At 37.3% G+C, this 27180-nt stretch overlaps 2 protein-coding genes across 4 annotated transcripts in view; one reads left to right on the forward strand and one right to left on the reverse strand.

The window, feature by feature from the left end:
* The window catches only part of DTL (denticleless E3 ubiquitin protein ligase adapter), a 42575-nt gene extending 35870 nt beyond the window's left edge, over positions 1–6705 (reverse strand). The window contains exons 1-3 of the mRNA XM_078078150.1: positions 6530–6705; positions 1597–1722; positions 707–805 (exon numbers count right to left, since the gene is read on the reverse strand). Coding sequence (XP_077934276.1) covers positions 707–805; positions 1597–1722; positions 6530–6581 — 277 coding nt within the window. The 5' untranslated portion in view covers positions 6582–6705. The remainder of the gene's footprint in view (positions 1–706; positions 806–1596; positions 1723–6529) is intronic.
* A 198-nt stretch (positions 6706–6903) lies between these two features.
* The window catches only part of INTS7 (integrator complex subunit 7), a 107321-nt gene continuing 87044 nt past the window's right edge, over positions 6904–27180 (forward strand). For 2 of the 3 annotated variants that reach the window (XM_036095727.2, XM_036095728.2), the window contains exons 1-4: positions 6904–7130; positions 14802–14931; positions 17441–17587; positions 24245–24382. In XM_036095727.2, the coding sequence (XP_035951620.2) occupies positions 7037–7130; positions 14802–14931; positions 17441–17587; positions 24245–24382 (509 nt within the window). In that variant the 5' untranslated portion in view covers positions 6904–7036. The remainder of the gene's footprint in view (positions 7131–14801; positions 14932–17440; positions 17588–24244; positions 24383–27180) is intronic. The other variant, XM_036095729.2, reaches the window with a different exon arrangement.

Raw genomic sequence — 27180 nt, forward strand, 5'->3', positions numbered from 1 at the left:
AAGGTTCTGCATGCTTTGGCCTTTATCTCTGTTGCAAGGTTTATCTCTCACTATCTCCACATACCTTATTCCAACCAAACTGGATGCCTCCCCATTCCCTAATTATAGCCTATGCTTTCTTATCTCTAGGCCTTTGCTAATGCTTTCCCTTCCACCTGGTATGTCCTATCCCACCTCCTTAGGTTTAAATACCACAGTCCAACTCAAATGTTCTACTCTTCATGAAAAATTGTCCTTGCCATCTTTACTACATGACAGCTTTCCTTTTGACAACCGTGGCATTTTTTTTGTACATCTATATCATTTGCAGCCTGTTTTATTTATTTCCACACTTGACTTAACTAGTTCCAAATTATTAGCTTCTTAAGTTCAGTAGAACTTTGCCTTATATAAGGGAGATGCTTGGTCAACATAAATATTTTAAAGTAAAGTTTCCCCCAACCACATCAACTGTAAAAGATTTAACTTTTTAAAAGAAGAACTGTTCTTTATCCTAAATTGTATTTTTTTTTCAACTTTCAGTAAAGGTATTGCTGTACTTATAATATTATTGACAGAAGGACCATCTACCATTTTCTTTTAGCTTGGTCCCTACATAGACTTCATTAGAAGTGAATATAATTGGGAATACATTCAAATAACAATTTACTTGAGGCTTTATGAATTTAATATAATGTTAAAACAAAAATTTTAGGCCTAGACTTACCTTTGACACACTTCTTTCTATAGGCTTGTGATTCTGTGTTATACAATCTAACGAAGCCTTCTTCATTGGCAACTGCTAGTATATGCTCCATATTGGGAGCTAAATAAGAAATAAAGAATATGATACATAAAGAGTAATACAAAAATTTTAAAGCTGAGTATAAAACTATAAAAATAATACAATACAGATTAACTGAAAGCTACAAGTTAAATACAAAGAATCTGAAGAGGGAAGATGATTCTACCCAAATAGCATTTGATATGGTAGAGAGGTAATTTGAATTAAAGATTGCTTAAAATTTGCCGTAATATCTAATTCAGTAAATGACTCAAAACCACCAAAATTACTTTCAGATAATCTCTTATTTAGAGAAGGGTAGTACTTAAATAAAACAAGAGTGATACTGACCAATGGCAAAGAAAAGTATATGATATAGGCCATCAGCAGGTTGAGTCTATTAGTTAAATTTCCTTTTCATACCCTTTTACTTTTCCCCTCTTAAACTATTAACAGTGGGGACGAGTACTCTATTTCTGTTCATATGTTCCCCAATGCATTACAGAGAGATTCCAACAGACCAAAAGGTGTATCCATTGGGCAAAACAGTTTTCAAGATGGCTGAACCTTTGCAATCCTTTCCCGGTACCAGTTAAAAAAATAAACAAAAAAACCAATGCTGTAATAGTCCTATGCTTTAGAGGAAATATATAATTATGCATAGAGATTTTAAAAAGTCTATTTCATAAATCAGAGGAGAACAGGTATTAGAAAAACTCTACCATCTATCTAACCTACTTTTCCTTGAAAGAGGGACACCCCAGTATAATTTTTCTTTAAATATGAAATAGATCACTTCTGAGCAAGCCTAGCTTAGATAGTAATTCTCTTACCAGAAGAGAAGGTACATCCAAAAGGAGGAACTGGGACTCCTGTTTCTCCATAAGAAGTGTGCTCATCATTACAGTTGCATTGATAACCAGTTAGAAGGGACTGAAGAGGGTACTGGGAAGACCATCCTAAAGTAAGACACAATTCTTTATAGAATTTCACTGTATTATCACATTTCAATACTTTTAACAAGTGCAGAGGTAAATATTTGTTTTTAAAAGCTTTATATACTTTATATAAATCCACTCACTATTCAGGGTCCTCTATAATACAGTTTCTGGTATTTTCCTAAGGGGTCCTAAGGTAGAAATAAAGGGCACTCTCAACTTCTGGTGAGGTACAGGTTTGGGCTTACCATCTTAAATGGAGACTCTTGCTGGTACACTGAAGATTTTAAGAAACAAATGGCCTTTGCACATTAAAAAAGATCTTACCCCTCCTGCACCCTTTGGTGACAACTACAAAACACAACCACAAAGATAACCACAACCATTAAAACTGCCATTCTCTTCAATTAACATTTTGTTTCCAGAGTTTCTAAATCAACATTACTGCAAACTCTTTAATTACCTGCAACATCATAGATAATCCAATGGTCAAAGAGTTAAAGGAAATAATTTATGTAAATTTGCCTACCTAGCTACTAACATATTCACAAGTAAATTCTAATTTCACTTCCTCTTTCCAATTGAAATTCTAGGATTCTAAAATGTTAACAAGTCACAGTATCTTAAATTACATTAGAGCAACTTTAAAGTGAGGCATTATGTACCCACCCCTAGAGCACAATCAGTTAAATTCTGGCTAGTAATAGGGTCAGGGAAGTCTTATAGAGTAGGTGAAATCAAACGTGTAGAGAGATGAGTAAGTTTTTACTGAATACACAAGACAGAGGAAGAAATTCAGGGTAGAGGGAGCATTTATTCTGCTTGGGTCAGAGATCTAATGGGCACTATGGTCCTAAATAAGTAATAAGCAATCTTCAAAGATTTGTTTTATTATTTAGATACGTAGGTCAACACATTTTAAATATACAAAAGAAACATTAAATAAATGGTTACTGAGAACTAAATGTTTATTAAGCATCAGAGGAAACAATGAAGTTACAATCTATTGAGGGCTGTTTAATAAACTCACATTTTAGGGTACTTTCAATTATCACTTTTCATCAAAAATACCCTTTGGAGAAGACATCTCAGTCTGATATAACCTCAGACAAATCTAGCTTTGATGTTCCTAGAGATAACCTGAAGGAATCAGTACAAAAGAGGCAAAGAATACAATCCAGATTTAGTAATTATTCCTGGGGTTATTACCTCAAGGTCAGGTATCAGTGTAAACAAGCTATTTTATTAAAAGACCACTAAAGAAAGAATACAATAGTTATATTGTAGAGTTCACAAATATCCATCTACAGAATGAATTTTAAAACAAAAACCTCTGTATATGTACACTTGTGGTTTGGGATTAAAAATAATAATAATCTAATGATTGCAATATACAAATTCAAAAGGACCAAATCTTGAACAATTCAGTTGGAACTGAACATGATAAGCTCTGGATACCTTTGCAATTAAACAGTGATTCCTTCAACTCTACCTCACTGCCTACAGACTAATACCCAAACACCAACAAATGGCCTAACATGGCTTAGTAACTTGTCCCTCCATTTCTGCACTCTCTACAAGACACAGTTGTGGACTGGTCTCTAAGCAACTTTTGGATCCTTATTGTGCTATGCTGCTTCCAACATGAACATATAATGCTTTCCCCCAAGACACTCATTTGGAAAAGCCTATTCTTTCCTCAATGTGCAATTTAAGCCCCTGGAATTACAGGTCAATTTTTCAAGGAGTATCCAAGGACATGAGTTTTCAGAGAATCAGTTGATATAGGTGCATTTCTATAACTGATCTGAGAAGGCTGAAGCTCTTTTTCCTCCTCTCCCTTCATCACTGCTTTTCTTCCACTTTTCAAAAGAAAGGCATTTCCATGCCCCAATCTTTTACCTTGCATTGATCCAAGGTACAAAAACTTCTGGGACTCCAACTAAGAGACAATAGGATAATTCCTTTAATAAAGGCATTATAAAACAGCCAAATCTATCTCTTCAAAAGATACACTTCCAATAAAATTTTACTTTTTGCTTCATTTATCAAAATTAAGTCTATACTGTTTTGATCATTTGCATACTAATAATTGTAACAATTCAATTCAGAGGAAACTCTCGACATTTAGAGCCTTATGATTACAGAAAATACCGAGTTTATTTTTTTCACAGAGGAGTATGACAGCGTGATCAATAAAATAACTTTTCAAACTTAGAATCAAATACATTAGGATAAATTCTGTGAGAAAAATAAAGTGGAAATAAAATCAAGGGGGAAAAAACTATAGTTGACCCTCAAACACAGGTCTGAACTGTGTGAGTCCACTTATCTATGGATTTTTTTCCACAAATATAGTACTATAAATGTATTTTCTCTTCTTTATGATTTTCTTAGTAACATTTTCTTTTCTCTAGCTTTATTGTAAGAATACAGTATACAATATGTATAACATAAAAAGTATGTGTTAATTGACCATTTATGTTATTGGTAAGGCTTCCTTCCAGTCAACAGGAGGCTATTGGTAAAGTTTTGGGAGAGTCAAAGTTATAGATGACTTTTGACTGTATGGGGTTTGGTGACTCTAACCCTTATGCTGTTCAAGGTTGAAATGTACATAGAAAATATGGCAGTTAAAGAGTTTGTTCATATTTTTAAAAAAGGATTGATATGATCATCAAATCACTATAGTATCCATAGTCTATTAGATACATTTTAAATGACATAGCATTTTTATTTTAAAATTTCAGTAAGTTTAAACCTATGATAAAAACTTTTAGATAACAACTTAAAAATACATAGAAGAGTAATCAGATTTCCACTTTAGATTGTTGGCAGCAATGTGGAGAATAAATTGGAGAGAGGGAAACTAAGAGGCCATTTGGGAACCTTCTTATAATACAGACAAGTAGTTATTAGGGCCCAACCTAGGGAAATGGAATGGTAAGCACAGAACAGATCCAAGTTAGAGTGATGAGGCAAAATCAGTGGGAATAGAGAGAGGACAGATTCAAGAGATTTTAAGGGACCTTTAAGGAAACTTCCTGTATCTTGAGGAAAACAGAGGAAGTTTGATTGACTCAGGTTTCCGGCAGGGAAGACTAGTTTAAAATAATTGGGACCCCTCCCTAAAGTAGGCAATATAGCAGGTTTGGGGAAAAGTGAGCTGTTTTGAGTACTTGAGTTTGAGATGTTTGTGGGACCGACCTGCTGGATGAAGATACTCACACAGCTTTTATAGGAATGGATGTAAAGTATAGGGGATGGAAGTTTACAAGTAGTAGTGGAAGAAGCCCTGGTTGTGGCTCATCCATGGGAGTAGGCAGAAGGACAAAAGGGTCCTAGAGTGGAACACTCAGAAGGGGAAAGAAGATGGTCTTATAAAGTTCAGTGCATAATCTATACCAATGAATGAATTTCACTGTCTGACACATAACAATAAATGAGTATTTGTAAATAAGAGAGAGGGGGGGAAGTAGACAGAAAGATTGGGGAATTAGGAGAATATCTGTTACAAAATAGAGGCTAAGTATAATAAATAGCTTGCCCCAGGACTCACAGGTGGTAAGGACTGGAGTTGGAATTAAAACTCTGGCAGTTCAATTCCAAAGACAGAGACCTTAATCACTGGGCAGTACTGCCACTCATGACACAGAGCATAGAGAAGTTACCCAAACAAGGTTCCAAGAGAGTCAGAGAGAGGGCCAGTTAGGGTATAGTCAGAAAGATTATCGGGGGGGGGGGGGGGGAGTATGTGAGAAAGGTATAAAGTTCAGATTGGGGACAGGAAGTTGTGGGACTGCTCCTCAGTCTACGTCTCAATATCCTCTTCCTAGATCTTTGCCTTGATATAAAAAGTTTCCTTCTCAGATTCTTTTTTGTTTCCCACATGGTTTCAAGGGGAAAGAAGACCTAGTCCCTTTTTAAATGAATGAGATTTCATTGGTATCCGTCCTAAGTCTGGGTAGTAACTCCCGCCTCAGAAGCTTACCAGAAAGTTTCAGGTCGATGACACCCAAACCTAAGCTCCAAACTCCCACTGCCGATGTTTTAACCTAAGGAACCTCAAGAACTGTAGCGAGGAAGTTGGATTTCTACATACTATGGAAATATCCCCCAAGTTATACCGTTATGGTGAAAAACAAAACAAACAAAACATTTTGATCCCATTTCTGTAAATAACAATACGTATTACTTTGGCACTGAAAAACATTTGGAATAATCTAATCTATCACGAAGTGGTTATCTTTGGGGGATGTGGTTATGGGCATTTTTCACTCTGTAATTTCGTATTTTTACGCACATGTAGTAATCGGGGGGAACATTTTTTTGACCATGCTAGAAGCAGATGTTGTCTTCTCGGCTAGAATGAGTTCCTTAATAGCGGGTCACACTCGCAAGTATATATAAGCGACTAGCAGGGCTCACTAAAGTTCTACAACACATGAATCAATGAATCAACAAATCAATCAGTGAACACGAGTCCTGACGATTTCCCATAGCTGTGGAACCGCGCACACACACACAAATGCACGCATTTTCCAGTTACTGTGCAACATAGACAGAAGCCGTAAAGAAGGCCAGTCGATTCGACTTACTTCCCTCCGTCAGCCCACATAACGATTTAAAAAATCCCGATTACGATTAAAAGTGTCCCAAGGGCAAGAAAGTGCAGCTTTCTTCAGTAGTCCTCGCTAACACGAACTCATTCTGGCCGTGGGAGAAGTCGGGGGCTGGGAAACAGAGTTGGAGTCGGCCTTGGTCCGCCGTGTTGTTCGGGGGAGGTGAAGCCCGCCAGCAAGAAGAAGCGGTTAGGGCCGTTACTCACCATTTCTCGGGACGCCGAACTGGGGCTGGCGAAGCACCGAATTGAAAAGCATCTGGGCCAGAGGAAAAGGTTCAACTGACAGAAAAGCCGTGGAAATGCCCCCCAGGTTCAGCAGAAATCGTATCTTGCGCCCCTCAGAACACGACTAGTTATTGCCTCCAACTCCCGCCACTGTAAGCCCCGGCCACCAAACTCCCCGCCAAACTGACGTCACGCCCTCTGATTGGCTCCCACCGCGGCGTCCGGGCGCCTCCGAGTCACTTCCCCCTTCCAATCCCCGCCTCCTTTTCTCCGAGCCGCGGGAACCCAGAGTTCAGGAGCTCCCTGAGCGCCTGCGCGGGGGGCCGCAGAGGCGCTGGCGAACGGCGGGGTGACCAGGGCGCATGCGTAACAGGGCTTGACAGAGCGCGGAGGAAAAATCCGCGAGAAGGTGGTGGAAGAAGATGGCGGTGCTGGGGCAGAGTTTGCAATCTTTTTAAATAGGCTAGTCGAGTGACTATTCGGGTCATGGCGTCAAACTCAACTAAGTCTTTCCTGGCAGATGCCGGCTATGGCGAACAGGAGCTGGATGCTAACTCTGCCCTTATGGAATTAGACAAAGGTATTCGAAAGAGCGGGCTGAGCGGGTGAAACGGGCGTGGGGGGCTGTGGCGCCACCAGGCGGTGGTAGCCGCCGGCCAGGCGCATGCGCCTAGCTTCATTGGGCGGGGGCGGGGGCGGGTACCTATGATTTTGGTGAGTCCAGAGCATTTGCAGCTTTGGGAGATTGCAGGAAAATTGCAGCGTTGCAGGTCTGGCTTTGCACCAGTGAACAAGTAGTGAGCTCCAGTGATTGGCCCTGTTTGACCACTTGAGGGCACAGTACCCCGATTTTCCAAGCAGTTTGTAAAAATGCTACATTTAAATTGTGAAATTGTCAGTACGTTCAGTTGAGACAAGGTCTTCATCAAGAGTGCTGAATAATAATTTTGCACCCACTTTATAACGATGTATTTTATTTCTGTCATTCTTACCTGCGGGTTACTAGACATTAAACACGGCCAAGAAAATCCGAAAATCATAGCTCCTCTTTCTGTAAATTCCACAAGTTCTGTTTTCCTGCGGGAGGGGGGAGGGGGGTGGAAGGTGGGAGGGCTGCTTGGTGTAGTGGAAGGAGCTTTGGAGTTAGACTGAGTCGAATTACAGTGCCACCAATTTTATGATCATGGACAGGTCACCTAACTTCACCTAACCTCGTTTTTTTTGTTTACAAATTGCAGTACCATTGAGGTTGCAAGACTTGCAAATATTAAGTGATATATAATTGTATGTAAAAGAAGCCTTTACTAAATGCTAAAGAGATATGCCTTCTTTAAGGCTGTGGGAGGCAGAGGCAAATGTTTGACAGTAAAGAACTCAAATATTAAACCTTTGTTTCAGTGATTTTTATTGAATGGGGGAAACATTTTGTCACCTGGTATACAGTTAATTCTTCATTAGCCATAGCCAATGTATAATATATTGAGAATTGGGACTACAGGTTAGAAGGATCTTCTTTAAGTCCACTTTGAGCCAGTTCCCTGCTCTGACGTGGACACTCTGTTAACTTTTTTGGGATTTCGGTTTTTTTGTTTTGTTTTTTAACCTGTAAACATTTCTAGTAGGTAGGTCTAGATAAGAGTTTCTTAGACTTTTTAAAAAGCTTTTAACTCTTTTTGATCAACATAAAAATGTCACAGCACTCCAATGAGGTATTCTTTGGTTGAGTCACAGTATCTTTAGTGCATCCTCATCAGTCAAGAAAATGGTGAACTTTTTACTTTCTCTTACCAAAGCTGAGGGCTTTTCCCCTATGAAATATAAAATTATAATATTAGATGTGTTTTTTAAACACTACATAATGCTTTTCTTTCCATCCTGGAAATTTCTTCCTTATTCCCCAGTGAGAGTTGCAGGTCCAGATATCTAATAACCCCACCAAATCTAAAGACATTATCGATTTATTAAGCTATGGGTTGTTAGGTTACCTTCTAATGTGTGGTGCATACTTGTGTTCCTATTTTTTCCTGCTCTTACCCCCATTTTTAATGAATACACTTTAAGATATATATGTATTATGTTTCCTTTTTGAGTCATCCTCACACCTTAGCTAAAGCGAATGTGTATAACAAACTCTTCTAAAATGTGCTTGTGAGGTAGTGTGTATTAGCAGTGTTCTTTGTAATGGGTATTCCTCGTGTTGGTGGTCGCTTAGCATCTTGTAGTCACTCCTCCTGTGCTTGAGGAATGACCCACACTATATGCCCTGCCTCACCAGGGTGGAAGCCAAAGTTCACCTTCCTGGCTTCCCTTGCAAGAGCACAGGACGTGAACTTGGCCCTGCTGGTCAGACAGACCTCCTCTGGCCTCTGTGATTTAGTTCAGCAGCGCAGGAAGGCATAGTTGGAGAGCAGGCTCACAGTTCTGTGCCCTGGCAGCCACGGCGGCTGTGGTGTTCCTAGGGGACAGTAACAGCGGCAATGGCTACAGGGTTCCTGGATGTCAGCAGAGCTGATTGTAGCATCCGGTGTTTCCTAGCAACAGGACATCTCTTCATCTAATCAGTCTGGCAGTGTGGTAGTAGGTGTTCATAGATGTTTAGCCTTGAAACTGTTAGTTAAGTTTTTAATAAACCCATATTCTGCCTAATCAGCCAGTTGGCTTGTGTTGCTTGAAGCCAAGAACTCTGGCTGATACGTGCTACCTGGAAATGTGTGTTGTTTTGAAAACTTGATTACTGTACATAACAGTCCCCAAGTTTACCATCATTTATGTTATTCTTCCCAGTTCCCTAGAATTTTTCTGTCCTCAGAATTACACCACTCTAAAATCATAATTTAAATATCCCTTTTAAAATCTTAGCCTCTGTCCTCTAGTTAGTTACTTGCTCGAGATGTATTTTAGCATAATAGTTTAGGACCATAGACTCTGGAGCCAGGTTGCCAGGATGTGAATCCCAGGTCTGCCATTTATTAGCTGTTTCTTAAGCACGTTGCGTAACCAGTCTGCCTGTGTCATCTTTAAAATGGGGATAATAATAGTACCTAACTTCTATGATTGCAGTGAGAGTTTAATTCATGTAAATTGCTTAGTAGAGTGGCACAGAATAAGCACATAATATGCACCATCACCATCATCATGACGAACTGCTATATTGATCATTCTTTATTTTCATTCAGACCTCAGTATATTCACCTGTCTACTTTCCCCTACCCAAAAGACTCTTCCTGTTGTTTCTTCTTTATCGAGCTTAGATTTCATGGTGCCACGTCTTATTAACTTCATTAACTTTCTTACCAGAACTTTATTTTATTTATTTTTTTAAAAGATTTATTTATTTGAGAGAAAGAGAGAGCATGAGCAGGGGGAGGGACAGAGGGAGAAACAGACTCCCTGCTGAGCAGGGAGCCCAACTCCGGGCCCCATCCCAGGACCTTGGGATCATGACCTGAGCCAAAAGTAGACACTTAACTGACTGAGCTATCCAGGTGCCCCCTTACTAGCACTTTAAATTCTCATCCAAGATTCTCTTCTGGTTATGTGTGCCCAAAAGCAGCCAAAAATTGCTAGAGAAAGATTGTAGGGTACATGGCTATTATCAGAAATGATTATCAAGCCCAAATGGGCCTTCAGTACAGACCTGCAATACTACAGTGTTTCTTTGGTCAAGACTCCCACCTTCTTTAGTGACATTGCAGATCTTTAAAAATTTCAAAACTAGGGCGCCTGGGTGGCTCAGTTGGTTAAGCGACTGCCTTCGGCTCAGGTCATGATCCTGGAGTCCCTGGATCGAGTCCCGCATCGGGCTCCCTGCTCAGCAGGGAGTCTGCTTCTCCCTCTGACCCTCCCCCCTCTCATGTACTCGCTCTCTCTCATTCTCTCTCTCTCAAATAAATAAATAAAATCTTTAAAAAAAAAAAAAAAAAAAAAAAAAAAAAGGAAAAAAAAAAATTTCAAAACTAATGTATGGTGATTAAGATAACATAATAAAAAAAATTTCAAAACCAGAAATTCTGGGTTTTATTGAAATCTCATTTCATTTTTAAAATTTGACAATGAATTCAAAACCTTTAAAAAACATTGTTGTCTATCAGATGAAATTTGAGTGCCAAATTCAGCAAACTATTAGTTTTCTAACTCCGGTATAGGCAGGGCAGTTAAATAGGATGAGAAGTGGTGGAGGATAGCTTGAGGATCTAAGTTCCTGCCTTCTCAAAGTAGCTAAACAGATGCCTGGGCCCCAGCCTCAGATTTGGTAGGTTTGGAGTAAAACTCTGGCACAGGTATTTTTGAAAAGTTTTACAAATGTTTCTGATGCAGAACCCTAGCAAGATGTTCTGCACATGTTAAGTGCTAAGTAAGTCAGGAATAATGAATTTCACTGCTGTCAAATGAAGTTTGAATGAATAAGCAATTTACAGATAACCTATTTTAGTTCTCCCTAGTCTACCTGAATGTTGCAACTGATTTAAGCACTGTTTAATTGCAGGCACTGAAAAGAAAGAGAGCTCTATTTCTTTGGTGGGAGAATACAAAGAAAGATGTAGAAACAGCAATTGCATCCCTCCACCTTAATCTCTGGTTTTATAGTGACATTCTCACGATCATTGGTCTTATGATCAGGGCATTCTTCCTTAGGTTGGTTGTAGCTAGCAACAGAAATAAAGTGAACAATTCCTCCTAGAACAAGATCTGACCGTGCTGAGTGCCTGTTTTCAGCTGCTTGGCTTGTTCTGGAATTGAAATGGGCCCAGAGCAAGCAAGATGGGTACCATACTGCTTCAGCCTGGGATTATTGCTAAATCCTAGGTCTTGATACATTTCTGTCTTCTCTCGCACCTTAGCTTCTGTCCCTCAGAACCAGCCTTGCTTATTTCCTTTTTCCTGAAGCTCTTACATCAGTTATTAAGCAAGACATTTACTATTCTTTAACTTATTTATTCTGATCGGCCCTGTTACAGGAATGAGGGTCTATTTTATCTTAAGGAAGTAAAATTTGACAGTATTAGAGAAATCAAAACATTTCTCTGGCCAGATTCAAAATTATCTTTGGTACATTTTAAATCATCATATTTAAACCAATGAATGTAGTCTGTGGTTGTGTTTTTTAAGGGAAAGTGAAACAGATCAAATTCTGTCAGCAAACTCCCTCTACTTGGGCTGCCTCCTATTTTACCTTTTTCATCCCAACCAAGGTTAATTTATTACAAGCAGAACTTTACTCCCTTTTCCATCACTCAACTACCAGCAGAAAGAAGAGGAGGAAAAAAGTCCCGATTACTGTGGATTGTCCCAACAGATTCCCACAGCACACACACGCACACAAACACATCTGTTCTTTGTTCTCTCACCTCCATCCTCAGACTTGGGCCTTCCTCCTCTCCCCTTCCCCCTTGTCCTTACTGCCCTATGTGTGTGTCTCTTGACCCCTTTGTCAAGTCAGGCCTTTAGAAAAGCTTTTAAGGCTACATGAGGCCCTGCCAGTTACCTAGAACATTTCCATTGGCACTGTGTTTGGCTGGAAGATGACTCCAGGAGCTCTAGTGTCAGTTCTTCTGTGTATGGAGGTGGGGGGTAGGGGAAGAAGGGAGCAGACAAAGAAGGAATATGTTCTAAATATCTCCATGAGAAACTTGAATTAATTCTGAATTAATTTTCCCATAGGAACTTTTATTATAAGTGGTTATTGGATTCTGGAATATGATGAGTGCTGATAGTGCTTTTTTTTTTTTTTTTCCTACGAGGAAATATATTCCAAGTACCAAATAACCAACATGAGTGCATTTACAGAACTCAAACCATTAATAAGTTGTAGAAATTGCCTATGCAGATTTCCTCTGTGGTCGTCCTTTGTTGAAACATAGTGACAATAAAGAGTCCTCAGAGGAGTATTTCCTTTGTCATTTTTTAACAGTGAGCAGAGTTTATTGAACAGAGATATTCGAGGGCACTTACTCTTGTACGAATATAGATATAATTAGCATTTTATAAATGCTAAAATAACAAAAGAAATATTTGAAGCAGATGCTATTAATACCATATAAAGATATTCATTCTAAATGAATATTTTTTAGGGATTGAACATTAACTTTTTGTTTGTTGGGGTTTTTTTTTTTACATTTTTAAAATCAGATTTTTGAGGTATAATTTATAGATAATAAAATTCACCAAATGGATGCAGTCATGAAACCACTACCACAGTCAAGACATAGAACATTTCCTTCACCCCAGAAACTTTCCCTGTATCCCTTTGCAGTCGTTTTTTTCTCTAGCCCCTGACAATCACTGATCTGTTCTCTGTCCCAAAGTTTTGCTTTTTCTTGAATGTCCTATAAAATAGTCATACAGTATTGTAGTCTTTTTTGGGTCTGACTTCTTTTATTTAGCACAGTGATTTTGAGATCTACCCTTGTTGCATGAATCAGCAGTTGTTTCCTTTTTATCGTTGAGTGGTAGTCCATTGTATGGATAGACCACAGTTTGTTTATTCATTCACCAGTTGATGGACATTTGGGTTTTTTCCAGTTTGGGGCTATTCGAATAAAGCTGCTGTGATACAGATACAGATCTTTTTATGGACATATGTTCTCAATGTACTTGGATAAATATTTAGAAGTAGGATTGTTGATTATACAGTAAGTATATGATTATATTTATAAAAAATAGCCGAACTGTTTTCCAAAGAAACGTGTAGTTTTGCATTCCCGCCAACAATATATAAGAGTTATAGTTGCTCCATATCCTCATTAGCACTTGGTATGTCATTCTTAAAATTTTTTGCCATTCTAGTGGGTATGTAGTGGTATCTTAATGTGGCTTTTAATTTACATTTCCCTGATGACCAGCAGTGTTGAACATCTGTTAACTTGCATGTATTTGCCATTCATATTTCTTCTTTAATGAAATTTCTCTTCAAATCTCACCCATTTCAAAAATCAGGTTGTCGTCTTACTGAGGTGTAGGAAGTATGGATTCTGCCTGTGGAGCGACCCTATTGGGTGGAGGCTGGAGGCATGGGTTGTGACTTTACCCAAGGCAGAACAAAGGAGATAGTAGTTTATTGAATACACTGCAAGGGAGCAGCATGGCGGGACAGCAGAGGAGACTGTGAGGAGGCAGTGGTGGAGGGGGATGGAGTATAGTGGGGGAAGTGAAGAGGCATGGGAACTATGGAGTTTTCCTGTTTTGGTACCTGTGCCTGGTTGTAAGTAGCCCATGGTCAGCAGGGCTTATGGATATTTTGAGGTGGGTCACCTAATGGGCCTGTCTGCATTCAGCTCAGTGGCCGCTGTGGGCCCCTTTACCTTACTCAGTTTCCATTGCTCAAGGCTGTGGCCTAAAAGCGGCCTCCACATTGCCCTTTATGAGGTATGTGTTCTGTAAATATTTTCTTCTGGTGTGTCGCTTGTCTTTTCATTCTCTTAACAGTATCTTTTGATTTCTTTGTTTAACCCAAGAATTCTTTGCTTAACCCAAGCTCATAAAGATTTCCTCTGTATTTTCTTTCTATGGTTTATAATTTTAGCTCTTAACATTTAGGTCTGTGGTTCATTCTGAGTTAATTTTTGTATATGGTACAAATTAAGGATTCTGAGATTTTATTTATTTTTGCTTATGGATTGCCACTTGTTCCAGAACAATTTGTTAAAAAGAGTATCTTTTCCCCATTGAATTATCTTGGCCTCTTGTTAGGCCATTGATTTGAGACCTTTCTTCTTTCCTAATATAAAGCGTTAGATGTTACAAATGTTTCTTCAAGAACTGCATTAGCTGCATCGCACAGATTGTGCTTTCATTTTCATTCAGTTCAAGAGATTTTTCTAATTTTCCCTTTCACCTATGGCTCATTTAGAAGTTGTTTGATTTCCAAATATCTGGGAATTTTCTAGATATTTTTCTCTTAGCAATTTCTAATTTAATTCCACTGTGGTCAAAGAACATAACAAAGTATGGTTTCAGTCCTTTTAAATTTACTGAGATTTATTTTATGGCCCCAGGTATTCTTAAAATACTCAAACTTTTTTGAAAAAAAATTGTTTCTTTTTCATTATTTTATATCTAAAGTGGCAGTTTACCAAATTACTATTTTATAGGCCGTTTTTATTTTTAAAAAGCTCTTGAGTTACAGTGGTACCTTACCTAATTGTGAATGACTTATTTTATGGCTGTGTGATGCTGTGTGGATATTTGCTATTTTTGCTTTGTTGTAGCTACAGGTTTGTAAGCTGTTCTCCCATTTTCATGCTTTTAACAGGTCTGAGATCTGGCAAACTTGGTGAACAGTGTGAAGCAGTTGTTCGCTTTCCCAGACTCTTTCAGAAGTATCCATTTCCTATTCTCATCAATTCTGCGTTCCTAAAGTTAGCAGATGTTTTCAGAGTTGGGTAAGTCTTTTTAAAGCCTCAGTGTCCTAAAGTACTTTGTTCAGATTTCTTTGTTTATAATGTTGTGGTCTTTATTGTTTTTGCCCTTCGGGACTTCCACATGGTTAGTGACCATTTTAATGGATGTACATGGCAGTTTACAACACTTTTTGGTGTGAAATATAATGGCATTTTAAGCAGAAATGAAGTTGCAAGTCAGAGAGGACTTATTTCTTTGGGGAACAGAATAAATCCAGTTAAGATAATCTTAATATATATATTATTTGCATCTTTTGGAAGTATCTGTTGTTTGCACAGATTGTTTTGAGAAGTTCCTGATTTAATAACTTGTTTTATAACACAAGATTACATGTTACTGTGAAGTGCCTGAAACATGGACGGACTGGATAAATACCTTTTGGGGTTTTTTTTTCCCTCCCCACCAGTCCCTCTCCTGCTTCTTTCTACTGTTTTCCATGCACTTGTGTGTTTACACACACACCGAGTCAGACTTGAAGGAGAAGAGATGTGTAGAATTAGCTTGAGAGAAGAGGAAGACCATCTGACCTCCTGGCCTTGGTCATAATATGATGGAGGAGATTTAATTCATCCCCAGGGCTTTTCTCTCCGTCACTGCCATCTGGGTGTCTTGCAGCAGGATTGCAGACATTGCCAACTGCTTATGCTTCATATTCTAAGTGTAGGCTTCACGCCACCAAACACCATACAATTCCTACATGTAGCTCCCGTTTTCTGTAGGTACATCAGCAGAGCATTGTCTCCAAACTTTGAATCTTGAAAGCTCTCACATGATCTCCTCTGGTCTTAAGTATGTTATTTCAGTTCCACATCCCTTCTTGATACTTGAGTCTTCGTTCCTTTATGTTCTCCTTTCCCTAATATAGGCTTAGAGTTCTTGACCTTGGCTTTAACATTTCTCGTCCTTCCTTCTCATACATGTCTGAGGATGTCAGATAACATCCAGGTAACTGATACTATAGGACATATCAGAAAGGATTGAGTCTGGAATTAGTTCTGTCCACTGTGGGAGGAGAGAGAGACAGAGCTGTAAATGCTGAGTTACAGGACATATAATATCCCATATAACAGACATGAGTTTTTTATTTCCTTTCAAATGTATTGCACATTGTTTCCCAAGGCAGTTCTATCAATTCATACTTTTGCCAAGGTCACATACCTGTTGACCACAACCTAGTCAGCCCTGGCTGTTAGTTTTATTACTTCTGATTTGCTAGTTATGAAATGTTATTTCATTGCTGTTTTAACTAGCGTTTTATAAATAACTTGTGAGGTTGAATATTTTGCCATATGATCTCATTTTCTTTATTACAAATTTTCTATTTGCTTCCTTAATTTTTGTCTTATATATAATCTTCTTTGATGAAAATCCTCAAACATTAAATTTTTGTGAGTAATGTTGTCAGTATTCTTTGATTAGAAGAAGACGTGAAGGAGTAGTGGGAACATTTATTTCGTTTACTGAGCTCTTTCTATATATCAGATGCTTTTCTCATTTGCACATGTTTTCATATGTGAGGTAAGTACTGTTGCTCAGCGTTATATAATTGAGGAAATGGAACTGAGCAGAGAAGTTAAATTAGTCCACAGTGATAATACAGTTAGTGAGAGACAGAGCCAAGATAGCAGTCTTGGCAGTTGGTCTTCAGAATCTATGAAATACTACCTTTCTGACAGTTTGAACATTTGTGTTTATTGTACGTAATAAATTTAAGACATACGTGGATGAGCAGTGTGCACAACATGAGAAAATTATTATCCTTAGGAAGAATGTCAGACATTTGAAAAGGATTCCTTATGTTTTGTTCTGTTTGGGCATTTCAGGTACACTAACAAATGCAAAAGCAAAAACTTGAGAATCCCTCTTCCAACATGGTGAAGTAATCAAATATGTCAACCACTCCCACAATCATGTCGTCTGCAAATCAGGGCAGATTCTCTTCCTTTTTGATCTGTGTGCCTTTTATTTCCTTTTCTTACTGCACTAGCTTGAAGTTCCAGCCCTATGCTGTATAAGAGTAATGAGAGCTGGCATATTTGCCTTTTCCCCAGAATTCTGAGGAAAGCATTCATTCTTTGACCACCTAAATATAATGTTAGCTATGGGCTTTTGGTTTATATCCTTTATCAAGAAGAAGTTTTCTTCTGTTCCTAGTTTGATTAGTTTCATCATGGATGTGTTATTGAATTTTGTTCATTGCTTTTTCTGCATTGATTGATATGATCATGTAACTTCCTTAGCCTGTTAATATTATGAATTACATTGCTTAATTTTTGAATATTAAACCAGCCTAGTATTCCTGGATTAAAAACAACAACAACAACAAAAACCAAAGTGTAGGCTTCAGCTCTTTTAATGATGAGAAATAATAATAGATTGAAAAACATTGGCCCGTTGCTAAAATTTAATATCGTTAGTGTTGCTTCGATTCCTAATTAAATATTACTTTCCTGAAGTGGTCTAATTTACTTTATCTCTGGTTCTTCATAGAAACAATTTCCTGAGGCTGTGTGTTCTTAAAGTTACTCAACAAAGTGAGAAGCATTTGGAGAAGATTCTGAATGTGGATGAATTTGTGAAGAGGATTTTCTCTGTGATTCACAGTAACGATCCTGTAGCAAGAGCCATCACACTCCGGTATGCTCTCTTGCTGTAATGAATCACCACAAGATTGTTCGAGTTGCAGTTATGTACTTAAAAAGGGCGATATGTTTCCTTTTTTCATTTTGAATGTTAAGAATTTGTTTTTTCAACCAATACTCTGGGCAAAAATATGGTAACCATCCCAATCTGTACGTGCTTTTCTGTTACCACCTATGATGCTGCTTTGGTTGTGAATTATTGCCTAACTTGTGTTTGAAACATTCCTTTTTGTAGGTTGGTGTTCTGATCAGCCAACTGGGGTCTGAATCTAGCTTAGCCCCAGCTCATTTTGGACTCTTACCTTCCTGAACTTGTTCTGTTCCATGTCAGTTTTTCTATTCACCTTTGGTTATGTGCTCATTTTTATATGCAGTAATTTGTATTTGAACTCCTTGGAGAATGCCAGATGGAACCACTGTAGTTTCTCCATCCTTTTCTTTTCTTTGTTGGCATCTAAAACAAAATTTTTTTTTAAGATTTTATTTATTTATTTATTTGCGAGAGAGTGAGAGACCGAGCGGGGGAGGGGCAGAAGAGGAGGTAGACAATCTCAAGCAGACTCTTTGTTGAGCGGGAGCCCAATTCGGGGCTTGATCCCACGACCCTGAGATCATGACCTGAGCCGAAAGGAAGAGTGGGATGCTTAACCAACTGAGCCATCCAAGCACCTGCCCCCCCCAATTTTTTTTTAATTTTGTCAGAATTTCATATTGTAAGCCTTATATCCAGCTTGAATCATTCTCTTTTTAGGTCTGCTGTCTATGGAATGAATGTGTAATTTTTAGGCTTTTGAAATTCACTTTCCTAAATTATAGGGCTCACTTCTGACTTGCCTTGTTCAGAAGTGAGCCCTCTTTTTAACCATGAAGTCTAGGATGTCACTTCTCTAATTTTTCCATCAGGAGCCAGTTCTTCCCTCTTGTTCAGAATTAAGTGCTTTTGTCATTCCTCTGCCTTTTGAGTGATTAAATTATGAGCAGATATTTTAAAGTCAGTTAATTGGTTTTATCTTTTAAAAACTATATATAATAGAAAAGAATTAAATTTAAGATAGTCTTACCTTTTGATTCAGCAAATTCACTTATAGGAATTTTTTTCTGTAAATCATTTTTAAAAGTTGGTGAATAAATGTATACAGATGATCATAGTATTATTTTTGTAAAAAGTGAAAAATTGGGGAAAATCATGTGTCAGTGTGGGAATAATTTATGGACCACTATATAACTTTTAAAGAATGAAGTGTGTGTTTAACATAGAGATATTAAGGGGCACCTGGGTGGCACAGTCAGTTGAACGTCTGACTCTTGGTTTCAGCTCAGGTTGTGATGAGATCGAGCCCCGCTCAGGCTCCCCGCTTCAGGCTCTGTGCTCGGTGCAGATTCTGCTTCAGATTCTCTCCCTCTGCCCCTCCTGCTCATGCTCTCTCTCTCTGAAATAAATAAATAAATCTTAAAAAAAAAAAAGTGGAGATACTAAGTTAAAAAAAACAAGTAGTCAAGTAATGTCCATTTTTTAATTCATTTTTACCTGTAATATTAATATATGTGTTTATTTAGGCTCAGAAAAGAATCTGAAGGAATGTATACTGTTAACAGTGATTATTTTTGGCAGGGGTTATTGGGCTTTGGATTACAAGAGACTTTTCTGAGTGATTTTGCAATGTTTGAATCGTTTTCCACAGGCATAGGTTTTCTTTTTTTATCAGAAGACAATTAAAAAAAAGAAATAATAGAATTTAACTAGTAGAATGATTTTATAAATAATTTAGAGCTAGTTTGAATGTTTTGAGAAGAATATCGATTAATATTTGAATATTCCATTCATTTTGCATGCTTGCTCTTTCCAATTCATGATAACTGGGCTTTGCCACAATTCTTCATTGAAGAACTGTTACTGTCAATAAAATCAGAGATTTGTAGAAAGCTTCCAGAATATTTATTTATTTATTTATTTAGGAAAAAAGGAAAGGAAAAAAATCAGATTGAACTTATATTTTTCAACATTAACACGATGCAAAAAATATTAAAAGAAACTTGAGTTGGGGCGCCTGGGTGGCCCAGTTGATTAGGCATCTGACTTCGGCTTAGGTCATCCCAGGATCTGGGATCCGGTCCGCCATCGGGCTCCTTGCTCAGCAGGGAGCCTGCTTCTCCCTCTGCCTGCCACTCCCTCTGCTTGTGCTCTCTCTCTCTCTCTTTCTCTGACAAATAAATAAAATCTTAAAAACAAAAAAAAGAAATTTGAGCTAAGAACGTTAAGGAGTCCAATTACCATTTAAAACATAGTACGTGGTGCCTGACTGACTCTGTTGGTGGAGCATGTGACTCTTGATCTTGGGGTTATAAATTCAAGCCCCACATTGGTGTAGAGATTACTTAAAAATAAAATCAAATAAATAAATAAGTAAATAGTACAGTTAATAAGATCCTTAGATATACAAGGCCTTAGATGATTTTGCCAAATAGGGGCTGTTTTAAAAACATTTTTGGAGTAGTTACTTTAGGAAGAGGAAAAAGCTTGGAGATCAGGAATAAGGGGTGATCAGATCATTTTGTGAAGTTTGCAGAATTATAAAGTAAATATCAAATACCAAAAAAGTGTATTTATAACAACTCAAATCTAAAATTCTAGTATCAACACAATATGAGAATATCAAGCCCTTCTCACAAAAATAGAACATTTTTGAATAGCCTTAAAATTTTTTTCATGATTTCATAGTTTTTTCATGATACAAAAGATGACTTAAAGTAAAAAAGTATTTTTAGTTTAGTGTATTATTTAACATTATATTATAAAGTTTTAAAAATACAATCTTTAAAAAGTATAAAGAAAACTAATTTTGCCATTAAAAAAGTAATAAGCACCATGTCATTTACTACCTTAATTATGTAAGAAAAAGCATGATTTGTCAATAAAAAATTTTAAATCACGCATTTGACTTGGGGCTAAATGTAGTAAAAAGTAGGTTCCTTTTTTCCCCAATAACATTTTATTATAAATTTTAACAGTAGAGCAAAAATTTTTTTTCTAACGCATTTCATAGTAAATTACAGATAGTACACTTCCCGCTTGGTACTTTGGCATGTGTATCATTAGGTAGAGTTCAGCTTGTTTACAGGGTTATCTGTTTCTTTCTTTCTTTGTTTAAGATTTATTTATTTATTTGAGAGAAAGAGTGCACACACATACGCACACAAGCAGGGGGAAGGGCAGAGGGAGAGAATCTCAAGCAGACTCCCTGCCCAGCGTGGAGCTCAATGTGGGGCTGGATCCCACCACCTGTGAGATCATGACCTGAGCCTAAATCAAGAGTCGGATGTTCAGTCGACTGAGCCACTCAGGCGCCCCACAGGGTTATCTGGTTCTTTAAATGTTAGTCAATTTACTGAGTACTGATAGATGCTTCAACTTACTCCAACCACTATCAGGATATAGAACTTACTCCAGAATATTCCCTTATGCGCTTTCTACTCAGTTCCTTCATCCACCTCCCCAGAGGCCACTGCTCTTCTGACTTTTTCCTATTATATAGATAAATTTTTTGTCTGTTTTCAAACTCCATATAAGTGGGCTCATACAGTGGGTATCCTTTTGTGTAAGGCTTCTTTCACTCAGTGTTTTTTAGATTAATCCATTTTGTATGTCAGTAATTTGGTTCTTTTTATTGCTGAGTAGTTTTCCATTGTGTGTGAGCTTATTTATTCCCTTACTGATGAATACCTAGGCTGTTTCCACTTTGGGGCTATTGTAAATAAAGTTGTTGTGAACCTTCTTGTACAAGACTTGTTGTGAACATGCTTCCCTTTCTGCCAAATAGATACATAGGACTAAAATTGCTGAATCATGGGGTAGGTATATATTTAATTTTATAAGAAACTGCCAGACCTTTTTTCCAAAGTGGTTTTAACCATTTTATTTTATTATTATTTTTTAAAGATTTTATTTATTTATTTGACAGAGAGAAACAGTGAGAGAGGGAACACAAGCGGGGGAGTGGGAGAGGGAGAAGCAGGCCTCTCGCTGAGCAGGGAACCCGATGTGGGGCTCGATCCCAGGACCCTGGGACCATGACCTGAGCCACCCAGGCGCCCCTTAACCATTTTATATTCTGACCAACAGTGTGTGAGCTCTGGTTGCTTCACCCTTTTGCCAACCTTTGGTGTTGTCAGTCTTCTTCATTTCAGCCATTCTGATGGGGTGTATAGTGGTTTTGATTTGCATTTCCCTGATGGTAATGATCACTTTCTCATATACCTTTTGATGACAGTTCTTCTATCTCTTTTTGGAAAAATCCGTTCAAATTGTTTGCTTGTTTTCTTTCATTAGATTGTTTAGATTTTATGTGACTTGTCTCTTTATTACAGAATTGTAGGGTTTCTTGATATATTCTGAATACCACTCCTTTATCAGACATGTGCTTTACAAATCATATTTAAAAATAGAAACTTCTTTCAGGGCCTGAAAGCCACGAACAGAATTACTACCATTTTTATGCTCTTCCTTAAGTTACGTCTCAACATTATCGTTTCTTATATTTTCTGTCTGTAACTAAGATAATATATGCCTCAGAATAGAGAGAGTTCCGAACTGGGTAAGTGTCAAGACCAGCCGAGACGCTGGCGGTGTGAAACCAAGTGAGTGTGCTTCTGAGATAGTCACCAACCACTGTACATTGCTTTTAGTTTATATAAACTACGAGGTTTTCAAAATATTCTGCTTTTAAAAGGGAGAAATAACATAAGTGCTTTTGTAATTAAGAAGAAAAAAGATGTCAGCTTTTTGAAATCCCATTTGGGAAGCAGTAGCCTGCTCAACTGAAGAGAAGTTTGGCTGGATGTATAGGGAGAATTATTCTGGTCCCAACTCACATTCTGATGAGTTGACATTTCATAAATCACTTTCCTTGATGTAAAGCGAGAAAAGTGATACCTGCCCTAATGGATTCGCTTATTTCCTATATGGTAAAATGCAACATGTGCAAAAAAAAAAAAGTTTTTGGTCACCGTAGAAATGTAAAGAACCTGACTATTAAAATCTGTCTTTGAAAAGGTATGAAGCATATAAGTGATTATGTATTCATTCCTTCTATCGTGAAATACTTGACTACAGTACTTTTTTTTGTAAAGAAAAAGATGTGTTACAGAAAGATCTTAATGTTTAATAGGAACATGATTTTTCATTGAGGAACATTATAATAGCTGATGAAAAACGAATCTGTTAAGGAGAAAAAGTCTACAAAGAAAAGATGTGGCTAATAAGTGATAGATCAACATTAAGTACTCTGAGTACCCATTGAATAGAAAGTTTGTTGTGTGTTTTTAGGAAGATAGATTAAAGTGGGAACTCTGATCTCAAGGAGCTTGTTTTCTGGAAGAATGTATTAATAAGGTTAAACACATGAAGGAAAGCAAAAAGTGATGTCTCTCAAACACGAGTTCTTAGAGTCAGAATGATTCAAACTTAAAGGAGAAAGGACAAGGAAGAGATGACATTTTAAAGATGTTTTCTTTTTTTACCCATTACTTTAGACTTCTTAATGGAAACAAATGGAAGAAGAAGCTGGGAGGTATTTATAGTGTTTGAAATGTAGTGCTACAAATTATTTATAATATTACCAGAAATATTTTCAGAAAGTAATGACCAATGGGTCATTATGCCTTTTTTTGCCCTTTTATATTTAAATAGTAACAAACTTAATCAAAATGTGTTGATATTAGCCCAATCTTTTCTTATATAAAATATATTACAAGCTGTTTATGTCTTTTGAAAAATAACTCCTCTAATTTCAAAACCTTATTTTCAAATTGAATACAAATGACATATGGTAGTCCATTTTAGTATTTTGTTTGGTATAAACTCTAATACTTACGTCCAATCAAATCTCCATAAGATAAGTAGGTGGTGACATGTCAAGTTGGAAGGTTACTTAGAACACTGACTTTGAGAAATGTTGTCCCGTAGGAACTCTGTTTTGTTTATTGCAGTGTTTTACAGCCTTCAAAAATCCATGCCTTTCTTGTGAAAAAATCTTTCAAGCTTTGTCTTATGTAGTTTATGTTACAAACAATAGATTTCTTTCCTTTTCCAAATTTATAATTTATTATAAAGTAGATTGCGTTTTTCGAGACGCTACCTTCCTCATCCTTGCAGATTCTGAAATGAGCCCCAGGGAGTGTCCTCTACCTCTGTTCTCTTGATGCTGAAGACAGATTTGAAAATCATGGTATCAGTATTTACTGATGTAGAAAAAAAGACTGGGAGTCTTACCTTTTTTACTTTCTGGACCTGCTTAATAGCAAAAATGTTTTGCTAAAATGGACTGATAGAACATTGGAAAATTGATATTTTGGTGCTTTAATAATTCAGAAGTTTCTGAGCTCTATTTGGTACCTGGGAGGTACTTCAGGATGATAATTTTCAATTTTGCTTATGTTAGATAAGCCATGTTAATTTTTTGACATATCAGAGTGTAGAAAAATATTTGGAATTTGAATCACTGCTTGATTCCTAAAGTTGATGTTTTACTAACCCGAGATTTAAGGAATTATCTGCAAATTTTAATTTTGGCAATCTGGCTTTGCCTCGCTTCTTCCTCTCTTGATTTTTAGCTTATTGTATTTCAGTTCTTTCTGGATCTTTCTGTCTCTGTAGGATGTTGGGAAGCCTGGCATCAATAATTCCTGAGAGGAAGAATGCTCATCATAGTATTCGTCAGAGTCTGGACTCACATGATAATGTAGAAGTCGAAGCTGCTGTTTTTGCTGCTGCAAACTTCTCTGCACAGTCAAAGTAAGCATCAGCCTTTTAATAATTTGTCTTCCCAAGAAGAGGTTTTGAAGGAATAACTCATCAGTATAGATAAACACTAAGAGAGCAATGTAAATGGCAAGGTGTATTTTCTAAGAGGGTTTACGTCATGTTGGGGAAACAGAACTTCATTACATAAAACAGAATACTTAAGTACGTATGTTGGCATTAACTGCACATGGAATAAGAATTTCCAGAAGGACAGATCAGCATAGATTATGATAGTTAGGGAGGGCTTCATTGGGGAGCAGAAATTTTGTCCACCGAGGCACTCTCCCCAAACATACATGGTTCTAATGCTAAATTGCTGCTTTCTTACTGTCTTGTCAAGGTTAGCTTTTTGGCATTAGAGCTGTGTACGTTTGGCAAAGATAGTAATTTGAGCTGAAACCAGTTTTAGCGTATTTGTTTTTTTTTAAGATTTTATTTATTCATTTGACAGAGAGACACAGCGAGAGAGGGAACACAAGCAGGGGGAGTGGGAGAGGGAGAAGCAGGCTTCCTGCCGAGCAGGGAGCCCGATACGGGGCTCGATCCCAGGACCCTGGGACCATGACCTGAGCCGAAGGCAGACGCTTAACGACTGAGCCACCCAGGCGCCCGTAGCCTATTTGTGATGTCGTATCCTACACTGTTATATTGTAGAACAATTTTTTTTTTTTGATGCAGTGCTGACCATGGATGGTTATGTTACTGTCTTTGACTTGTTTGGTTACCCTCTCTAAAAATATAAATTATCCCTTTTATTGACTTTTATCAAAAGTAGCATTGCCTTCTGGAGGGCATTTTGGTAGTATGCATTTGCCTTAAACATGTTCATCCTTTTACCCCCTCAAGTAGACCTAGAAAATCCACTTCTGAGAGCTTAACCTGAGGAATCAGCAACGTTTACTGATACTTATTTGCAAGGATGCTAGTTGTAGTGTTATGAAAACAGAACAAGGGTACCTGGGTGGCTCCGTCGTTAAGCGTCTGCCTTCAGCTCAGGTCATAATCCCAGGGTCCTGGGATCGAGCCCCACGTCGGGTTCCCTGGTCTGTGGGAAGCCTGCTTCTCCCTCTCCGACTCCCCCTGCTTGTGTTCCTGCTCTCGCTATTTCTCTCTCTGTCAAATAAATAAATAAACAAAATCTTTAAAAAAAAAAAAATTAAATAAAATAAAAACAAATTAGTAGCAACCTAACTTCCAGCCAATGTGCTTAGATAAATATGATCGTACAGTGAAATATTATGTCAGTTCTTTAACATATATTTTAGAAGTATATTTGGAAACAGGTTATGTCATAGCTTATAAGCTTTTACAGAATAGATTTTTTAAGAAACAGGTATTTGTGTTGATGAAAAACAAAAAAGACAGGATATATATCAAAATACTGTCTCTGGGTGATAAGATGGTATCTTATTTTATTCTCCTTTTTATAAATTTCTGTGTATACTGTCAGGAGCAAGTTTGGGCTTTATAATCAGATAAATGTTATTTTTTAAAATTAAAAAAAGATAGCATTTCCATTAAGAATCTCTGCTAAATTTGGATAAAACTTGAAACAGTTTATCACCAACTTTCTCTCTTCAGATTTTAATTATATGTGTATTCATCTCTTCAGCTGCTCCTATCAAACCTTCAGAATCCCAGGATTACTCATTGGAAAAGGAGAATGGAGAATAGAAAGCATGTAGTTTTTAATGTACTGCTCAAAATTAGTAGGTGTGGCAGTAATTGAGGAGGAGAAATATCTGAGTAAATACAGTCCTATTTGTGCTTTTGAGAACTGGCATTTTTTTTCTTATTGAGAGTCATTACTGTTGAGAGAACTTTTTAAAAATTGTTTTTATTGGTTAGGAATTATGTATCTGGTGAATAGTTATCTGATTACCACTGTCAAGGTATCAGTACTTTATAATCTACCTGAGTAAGCTTGCATTTCCTGTAGCTCCAAAAATAGTTTTCTAAATTTAGTTTCTAAATTCAGATGATAAATTTGTAATTTAGTGATTATATTTTATTTTAATGAGAATCATTTTTGGTTCAGGTTTTCTCTTATGTTATTATCAGAAGCTAATTTTATTAGCTGTGGAATTTCTGATCTGTTTTGGAAAAGGTTAACTAAGTACCATAGAAACATGATTCTTTGTTTATAGAATTTATTGACTAATAAACATTTAAATTAATGGTTTACATAGAAGCAGTTTTTAACATACCAGGCTTCAGTATGATATAATTTGTTATCTTTAAAAATACCAAATTTGTGCAATAGGAAAGGCTCAAGGGCCTATCAAAATGTATCAGAGTGTAAAATTAACTAATTGTATAATGAACTGTATCTTTTTGAGATTAGCATTTACCTCTTCTTCTGAAATGATGACCTGGCTTGAAATCAGCTATCTCAACCAATACTGATGGGTTTTTGTCTTAGTATTTCTATCAGTTTTGAATCTTAAATTAGAGCAACTGGCCAAATAAGACCTTAAGAATTTATTTAATACTGTTCTCCGTTTGTCTATTATCATAATCACATCTAACTTGTTCTTAAAAAGGTTAAGATTTTATATATTTAAAGAGCTAGTCCCTGGGTCGCAAAGCAGGAATTGGAAACCCAAATGCCTTCAGAAACTGGGGAAGCATTGTTAGTGAGAGGGGTGCCCTCTAGCGGCCACTGTGCTGAACTGAACAACACACTCGCAGCCTGAAAGTGGTGGCTGCTTACTCCTTGGCCCCAGATGATTGTGACAGTGCAGGTATGTATGCCCGATGCTGTCAGATCTGGCTTTTTTGGAGGGGGC

The sequence above is a fragment of the Halichoerus grypus genome, chromosome 7 (genome assembly GCF_964656455.1).
Source record: "Halichoerus grypus chromosome 7, mHalGry1.hap1.1, whole genome shotgun sequence".
Lineage (NCBI taxonomy): Eukaryota > Metazoa > Chordata > Mammalia > Carnivora > Phocidae > Halichoerus > Halichoerus grypus.